The 9,148-nt window shown below is 44.7% G+C and overlaps 1 protein-coding gene across 1 annotated transcript in view; it reads right to left on the bottom strand.

The window, feature by feature from the left end:
* Window positions 1–1,349: 1,349 nt before the first annotated feature.
* LOC140717088 (tubulin alpha-1C chain-like) overlaps window positions 1,350–9,148 on the bottom strand; it is a 49,622-nt gene continuing 41,823 nt past the window's right edge. The window contains exons 4-5 of the mRNA XM_073030274.1: window positions 4,339–5,019; window positions 1,350–2,041 (exon numbers count right to left, since the gene is read on the bottom strand). Coding sequence (XP_072886375.1) covers window positions 1,748–2,041; window positions 4,339–5,019 — 975 coding nt within the window. The 3' untranslated portion in view covers window positions 1,350–1,747. The remainder of the gene's footprint in view (window positions 2,042–4,338; window positions 5,020–9,148) is intronic.

Below are 9,148 nucleotides of genomic sequence, written 5' to 3'. Positions count from 1 at the left end.
ATAGCGCTTTATCATGAGAAAACCTAGTCAGTTTCCATTCCTTGTATGCTCACTGCTGATACAATACGAAGCCGTTTGGATACACTGTGGAGGAAGGAGTTGCACATGCAGCTTCATGACTCAGTGTATTGGACTGATAGTACTTCTGCTCATAGTTGACGGCACAGCACCTCGAAACTCATGGATCTTGAGAAGAGTCATTCAAGTCTTCCCAGATAGAAGACGATTTGTGCAACAGGTGTGCACAAGATTGGTCTTCTACAGGGTTTGAGGAGTTACAGCGCTAGAATCTTCATGAGAGTGATGGTAAAGATCATTCTGTACTAGGCACAGTGCTGGCAACCTCTGGCCTAGATGATTGTTACATGACTTGTCTGGAAGAAGAAACAGGACATATGTATAAATGTTAAGATGTTTGTCCTTGAAGATTTTATGAATCCTATTTTAGTAGTATGTAGTTGTATCTATTTTCTGTCCATATTTTGTGGCATCTTTATTTTGGTACTCTGTCCCTTGGCTTGGGGTGCTGTAGAAGCAAATGAGTGTAGTTTCCTTTTCATACTTGGGGTTCATTAGTTGTTAGCCAGAGGGAGTGAGCCACTGAGAAAGATATTTTTTGTTGACTACTTAAATATGCTAATTTTACTAATTGGAACACTTAGTTGCACTGATTTGAATGCTAAGATAATTAATTTAGCTTCATTAGTTTTTTTATCATTACCACATCATGCATCTTTATCAGTTTTGTAATAAAGTATTGAATGTATCTTTTTTGACTTGGAACTTTGTTATTTGGAAGCGCATCATACCGTGCTGTCTTAGTCTCTCAATGGTGTTGGGTTATTCTCAAGTAACCCCTACATTACCATTTTGAGAGGACTAGAATATAAAGGCAAGGATGTAATGCTGAGGTTCTAGAAGGCTTCACTTTAAGTTTACCAGATTGCACTGGAGTTTTGTGGGCTGTTTTGGGCCCCTCATTTAAGAAAGTATGTGCTGGTATCAGAGAGCATTGAGAGGAGGTTCATGAGATTGATCCCAAGAATGAAAGGGTTAATGAATGAAGAGCATTTGATGGCCCTGGGCTTGTACTCTGGAGTTCAGAAGAATGAAGGGGGTATTTCATTGAAACCTGGCAAATATTGAAAGGCCTAGAAAGAGTGGATGTGGAGAGGATGTTTTCGATAGTGGGGGAGTCTAGGACCAGAGAGCACAGCTTCCAGAATAGTCTGGAAACAGCGATGAGGAGGAATTTCTTCAGCCAGGGGATGGTGAACCTGTGGAATTCATTGCTACAGACAGCCATGAAGGCCAAGTCATTGGGAATATTTAAAGCAAGGAGAGGTTGATAGGTTCTTGATTAGATAATAAGATCATAATACAGCGGAGCAGGTTCAGGCCATTCAGCCCATCCAGTCTTCTCCATTCTCTCCTGGCTGATTTATTATCCCTCTCAATCCTATTCTCCTGCCTTCTCCTCGTAGCCTTTGATGCCTTCACTAACAAAATACCTGTCAACCTGAGTAAGGACATCAAAGGTTACAGGGGAAGGCAGAAGAATGAGAGGGATAATAAATCAGCCAAAATGGGTTGGCAGAGCAGACTCAGAGGGCTGAATGTCCTAATTCTACTCCTATGTCTTACAGTCTTAAAACAATAATCTTAAACTTTATTAATTGCAGTTTACATGGTGCACAAGGCAACTTGTACAGTATATGCATTGATTATTAAAGCCAGAATGTGCCTTTCAGTATTCTTCTCCATCATCTTCCTCTGGCAAGGAGTCTGCCCCCACTTCTTCATAGTCTCTCTCCAGCGTAGCCAGATCTTCCCTTGCCTCTGCAAACTCTCCCTCTTCCATGCCCTCACCCACAAACCAGTGGACAAATGCACGCTTGGAGTACATCAAGTCAAACTTGTGGTCCAGGCGTGCCCAGGCTTCAGCTATGGACGTCGTGTTGCTCAGCATGCAGACGGCTCGCTGGACCTTAGCCAGGTCACCCCCTGGTACCATGGTGGGAGGCTTGTAATTGATCCCAACCTGACAATCAGAGGAGCAAAAGCCATTTTAGGACTTATTGTACACTGTAGTTTATAGGATTGCTTTATATTTACATTTATTTGTGTATTTTCCCTTCCCCATCCCTTCTATTCCCCACTCTGGCCCCTTACCTCTTCTCCCCATCTGCCTATCACTTACTCCTGTGCCCTTCCTCCTTCCCTTTCTCTCACTATCCACTCCCTTCTTCTCCAGCCCTTTACCTTTCCCACCCACTTGGTTTCACCTATCACATTCTATCTTGTCCTCCTTCCCCTCCCCCCATATTTTTTATTCTGGAGTCTTCCCTCTTCCTTTCCTTTCCTGATGAAAGGTCTCAGCCCAAAACATCAACAGATTATTCATTTTCATTAATGCTGCCTGGCCTGCTGCGATCCTCCAGCATTTTGTGTGTATTGCTCTAGATTTCCAGCATCTGCAGAATCTCTTGTGTTTGTGTTCTTTATGGTTATTGTGTGTTTCTTTTATGCTGCATCAGATCTGGATCAACAAATATTTCATTCTCCTTTATACTTGTATACTGCAGAATAACAAAGAACAATCTTGAATCTTTAGTTGTTGATAAAAAAAATCTAATCAGAACCAGAATCAGGTTTTTAAAAAAAATCACTGACCTGTTTATGTCATGAAATTTGTTTTGTGGCAGCAGTACAGTGCAATTTCTACATTACAATCAGGAATATAAGGATACATAAAATTATATACATTTCTTATTGTAATTGATAATTTTTAAAACTTGTGTATTGCAATGAACTGCTGCTGCAAAACAACAAATTTCATGACATACTGTATACTCTGATGTTGATGTCAGTGACAAGCCCAGAAGTCACTTTCCTTCCCCAGTTGCCCTCATGACTTCTTTCCTGATGAGAAAGACCTGAAGTCTTCCCTAAAATGCAAACTTGTGTTTTGATGGTATTTGACTTCAGGAGAACTTGCACCACTCACACCCCTCTTTACTACCTTGGAGCACTCAGACTGTGCCTCTGTGCCATCTGCAAGAACTATCAACCTCCTGGGAGTGTACATCACATAAACCCCTCGTGGTCTCAGAATACATTCTACACAGTCAAAGCAAACACTTCTACTTTCCGAGGAGACCTTCGGTCCACGATATTGTGCCGACCTCGTAACAGCAATCGAACCCTTCCCTCGCACACAGCCCCTCACTTTCCCTCTCTCTCCTTTTGAAGGTGTTCAGAGAATTGTTAGTATGGAACTGTTGTAAAATGTATTGACTGCAAAACTTGAGTTGCTCTTATCTGATGGAAGTTGAAGGGATATTTTGTTTCTGCTTCATAAGATCACAGGACATAGGAGCAGATTATGGCCATTTGGCCCAGAGTCTGCTCTTCCATTCCTTCATGCCTGATTTATTATCCCTCTCAACCCCACTCTTCTGCATTCTCCTTGCAACCAAGGACCTATCAACCTCCCTTTAAATATACCCAATGACATGGCCTCTGCAGCCATCTGTGGTAAACAATTCCACAGATTCACCACCTTCTGGCTAAAGAAATTCCTCCTCATCTCTGTTCTAAAAGGAAGGCCTTCTATTCTGAGGCTGTGGCTTCTGGTCCTAGACTCTCACACTATAGAAAACATCCTCTCCACATGCACTCTAACTAGGCCTTTCAACATTCAATAGGTTCCAATGAGGTTTCCCATCTCTTCCTTCTAAATTCTCCATGTACAGGCCCAGAGCCATCAAACGCTCATATGTTAACCTTTTATTCCTGGAAATATTCTCGTGTTGACACATCAGTCTAGTGATCTGAAGGTCACTGGTTCGAGCCTCAGCTGAGGCAACGTGTTGTGTCCTTGAGCAAGGCACTTAACACATTGCTCTGCGACAACACCAGTGCCAAGTTGCTTGGGTCCTAGTGCCCTTCCCCTGGACAACATCGGTGGCATGGAGAGGGGAAGGCTTGCAGCTTGGCAGCTGCCAGTCTCCCATACAACCCTGCCCAGGCCTGCACCCTGGAAAACTTCCAAGGTGCAAACCCATGGTCTCACGAGACGAACGGATGCCTATTATTATTCTCGTGAACCTCCTCTGGACCCTCTCCATTACTTGCACATTCTTTCTTAGATAAGGAGCCCAAATACTCCCAGTGTGATCTGTCCAGTGCCTTATAAAGCCTCAGCAGCACATTGCATTTGCCATCCTTACCAGCAGCTCAACCTGCAAGTTAACCTTTAGGGAATTTAGTTAAACTTCACTGAGAATGAGATACAAGGGCTGTGGGTAAGAGGAGGGGTGTTTTGACGACACTCACCTTGAACCCAGTAGGACACCAGTCCACAAACTGAATAGTCCGCTTGTTCTTAATGGTGGCGATGGCAGCGTTGACGTCCTTGGGCACCACGTCACCCCGGTACAGCATGCAGCATGCCATATACTTTCCGTGGCGAGGGTCGCACTTCACCATCTGGTTGGCAGGCTCAAAACAGGCATTGGTGATCTCAGCCACGGACAGCTGCTCGTGGTAGGCCTTCTCTGCAGAGATAATGGGTGCATAGGTGACCAATGGGAAGTGGATGCGTGGGTAGGGGACCAGGTTCGTCTGGAACTCTGTCAGGTCGATGTTCAAAGCCCCGTCGAAGCGAAGTGAGGCAGTGATGGAGGACACTATCTGGCCAATCAGACGATTGAGATTGATGTATGTGGGGCAATCTATGTCGAGGTTCCTACAGCAGACGTCATAAATGGCTTCGTTGTCCACCATGAAGGCACAGTCGGAGTGCTCCAAGGTAGTGTGAGTGGTGAGAATGGAGTTGTAGGGCTCCACCACGGCCGTGGAGATCTGTGGAGCTGGGTAGATCGCGAACTCCAGCTTGGATTTCTTCCCATAATTGACGGATAGACGCTCCATCAACAGGGAGGTGAAGCCAGATCCCGTACCTCCACCAAAGCTGTGGAATATCAGGAAGCCTTGGAGACCCATGCATTGGTCTGACTGAAAAAGACAAAGGATAAGCACAAGGGAGTCTGCTGATGCTGAAAATCCAGAGCAACACATACAAAATGGTGGAGGAATTCAACAGGTCAGGCATCATCTACTGAAATGAATAAACAATAAGCATTTCAGGTGAGACCCTTCATCAGGACTGGAAAGGATGGGAGCAGTAGCCAGAATAAGAAAATAGAAGGTGAGACCAGGTGAGGGGGAAAGTGGGTGGGTGGGAGGGGGTGAAGTAAGAAGCTGTGAAGGATAGGTAGAAGAGGTAAAGGGCTGAAGGAGGAAGAATTTGATAGGAGGGGAGAGTGGACAATGGAAGCAAGACAAGAAGGAGGGGAACCAGAGGGAGTTGATGAGTGGGTTAGGAGAAGAGAAAGGAGAATGGAAAAAGAAAGAAGGGGGATGAGGGGAAATTACCAGGTTAGTGAAATCAATGTTCATGCATCAGGTTGGAGGCTACCCAGATGGGATATGAGGTGTTGCTTCTCCAATCTGAGAGAGGCTTTATTTTGCAGTAGAGGATTGACATGTGAAAAAGGGAATGCAAAGCCAGAATAAGAAGGGGGGAGAGGAAAAGGAGTACAAGCTGGCAGGTGATGGTGAGACCAGGTGAGGGAGAAGGTGGGATGAATTAAGAAGATGGGAGCGAATAGGTGGAAGAGGTAAATAGCAGTCCGAGAATAAACAACCAATCCTACCTCCTAGGGGAGAAAACAACAAAAGAAATAATGCAGATACTGGAAATCTAGAGTAACACACAAAATGCTAGAGGAACTAAGCAGGTCAGGCAGCATCTATGGAGAGGAAACCTCTAACCTCACTGCATGAACCAATTTCACTAACTTACAGTAATTCCTCTCACTTTCTCCTTCACTCTTCAATTCTCCATTCTGACTCCCATTACCCCTTCTCTTCTCCTTACCTGCCCATCGCCTCCCCCTCTTACCTTCCTTTCATGGCCCCTCTCCTCTCCTATCAGATTCCTTCTTCTTCAGCCCATTACCTCTTCCACTTATCATCTCCCAGCTTCTTACTTCATTTCCTGCTCCCCCACTCACCCACCTTCCCCCTTACTCGACTTCATCTTCATTGCAAGAAGGGTCTCATCCTGGGATGTTGACTGTTTTTCCCCTCTATAGATGCTGCTTCCAGCATTTTGTATGTGTTACTCTGGATTTCCAACATCTGCAGAACCTCTTGTGTTTACTGAGAGGAATTGTCAATGTTTTGGGTCAAGGATTTGTATAGTGACTCCCTGTGGGGGAGTGGTGATCAATATAGCATGGCCCAGGGACTGAGGGTAGAACCATTCACAGACCAGGTCAAGTGATAGACCTGTGACAAGATCACAAACATATGGGGCACGTGGGGGCCAAGCTGAGGAGGCGGAGGTGAATAGTTCAGACTCTCTGCTCCAGGCTCCTCGCATAATAGTAGGGAAAGTCCCAATATTCAAACCCTGGACCCTGGTGAAGGTATGCAACATGATTAGCGAAGCCCCCAGTCCACTACGCAAACCAGCAGCCTTCCATAATTGGTTGGACTAGACTTGCCAAATTTTTAAATCCATTACCTGGAGATGCCCAGCCATTGCTTAAGGGGACTATGGAATTTCCTGGCCAGGAGTTAGAACAGGATTTCCCAAGGAACCATGAGGGTACTGGGCCCCACCACCGGGGAACGAGGGGAATGGTGATGGGAGTCCTACTGACGGAATGAACAGAGCAAAAGATGTCACTCTCGCAGGGGTCAGGCAACACAGTGAGTTTGGACGTAACTAGATGTCAGCAAAAGGGGGAGACTATGACTGGTTTTACTGCCCAGTTTGAAGGTACTTGGGAATCAACCACAGGGATTTCCCTCCTTCCCGACCCCCCAGTGGGAAACAACAGTGCAAGCATTTATTAATTAGCACATTCTTTAAAATTCACCAATCTGGAATGGCAAAACAAAAATTGTGAGGATGTCATTAATGAGGATTTAGATAGGAGTGGACTATTTAAAAATCGGGGAGAAAAGGAACAGTGTGCGCAACAAGAAAGAGATGAATTGAGAGAAGGGCCAAGCACAGAAACAAGAGACAGGATGTATGCAGGCAGTGTGGGAAGAAAGGTCATTGGGCTAAGGAGTGCTGAACCAGATGGAGTGAAAAGGGAAGAGGCCCTGGTAAAGACAAAAGAGGGGAATTAGAAGCCTCCTTTACCATGCGCAAACCCTTTAATCATAACTCCTTTAACCAACATTAGGGGGGAGCCACATATTAGTGGGCAATACAGGTAGCATTTATCAGGCTTTCAAGAAACCCCATGTTAGACACAGAGATAGATAATAGAAGATTACAAGCCCTGATCGATTCCTGCGCTACAGAATCACCCGTACACCCTTCCATAGCAGTACCTAAAGGCAGCAAAATTATTAAGACTGTAGGAATAGCAACAGTTCCCATGATAGAACCTCCTGTCCAAGCCTGTTGAAATAGAAAGACCGCGAATAATTTGATTGATGAAACATTTGTTATAGCTGAGAACCCACCTGTTAATTTGCTTGGATACTATTATTCATTGTACCTCTGAAGGATCGTATCTCGAAATCCCCGAAAACAGACCGCCTGAACTCCTCTACAAGAAACCGAGCACCCAGCTGCTTTCTATAGCTAGTGTATCCAGGGAAATTGCTGTGGAAATTGGCTACAGCAGCAAATTGAAGCTGACATTACAACAGGGGAATGCTTGTAAGGCCTACAGGGTTCTATGGGGGTCAGACTTAGAACCATAGAACATTACAGCACAGAAACAGGCCTTTTGGCCCTTCTTGGCTGTGCCGAACCATTTTACTGCCTAGTCCCACTGACCAGCACCTGGGCCATATCCCTCCATACCCCTCTCATCCATATACCTGTCCAAGTTTTTCTTAAATGTTAAAAGTGAGCCTGCATTCACCACTTCATCTGGCAGCTCATTCAACACTCCCACCACTCTCTGTGTGAAGAAGCGCCCCCCCCCCCAATGTTCCCTTTAAACTTTTCCCCCTTCACCCTTAACCCATGTCCTCTGGTTTTTTTTCTCCCCTGGCCTCAGTGGAAAAAGCCTGCTTGCATTCACTCTATCTATACCCATCATAATTTTATACACCTCTATCAAATCACCCCTCATTCTCCTACGGTCCAGGGAATAAAGTCCTAACCTATTCAACCTTTCTCTGTAACTTAGTTCTCAAGTCCCGGCAACATCCTTGTAAACCTTCTCTGCACTCTTGCAACCTTATTAATATCCTTCCTGTAGTTAGGTGACCAAAACTGCACACAATACTCCAAATTCAGTCTCACCAATGTCTTATACAACCTCACTATTACACTCCAACTCTTATAGTCAATACTTTGATTTATAAAGGCCAATGTACCAAAAGCTTTCTTTACAACCCTATCTACTTCTGAAGTCACTTTTAGGGAATTATGTACCTGTACTCCCAGATCCCTCTGTTCTACTGCACTCCACAGTGTCCTACCATTTACCTTGTATGTTCTACCTTGGTTTGACCTTCCGAAGTGCAATACCTCACACTTGTCCGCATTAAACTCCATCTGCCATTTTTCAGCCCATTCCTCCAACTGGTCCAAATCCCTCTGCAAGCTTTGAAAACTTCCTCACTGTCCACTACACCTCCAATCTTTGTATCATCAGCAAATTTGCTGATCCAATTTGCCACATTATCATCCAGATCATTGATATAGATGACAAATAACAATGGACCCAGCACTGATCCCTGTGGCACACCATTAGTCACAGGCCTCCACTCAGAGTAGCAATCCTCCACTACCACTCTCTGGCTTCTCCCATTGAGCCAATGTCTAATCCAATTTACTACCTCTCCTTGTGTACCTAGCGACTGAATCTTCCTAACTAACCTCCCATGTGGGACCTTGTCAAAGGCCTTACTGAAGTCTATGTATACAACATCCACTGCCTTCCCTTCATCCACTTTCCTGGTAACTTCCTCGAAAAACTCTAATAGATTGGTTAAACATGACCTACCATGCACAAAGCCATGGTATTTCTATTACTATTTCTAATAAGTCCCTGTCTATCCAAATACTAGTAGATCCTATATCTTCCAATAATTTACCTAC

Source organism: Hemitrygon akajei, chromosome 27 (genome assembly GCF_048418815.1).
Source record: "Hemitrygon akajei chromosome 27, sHemAka1.3, whole genome shotgun sequence".
NCBI classification, from domain to species: Eukaryota; Metazoa; Chordata; class Chondrichthyes; order Myliobatiformes; family Dasyatidae; genus Hemitrygon; species Hemitrygon akajei.
The sequence above is the reverse complement of the archived record's forward strand: the minus strand, read 5'-3'. Positions and strand labels throughout refer to the sequence as shown.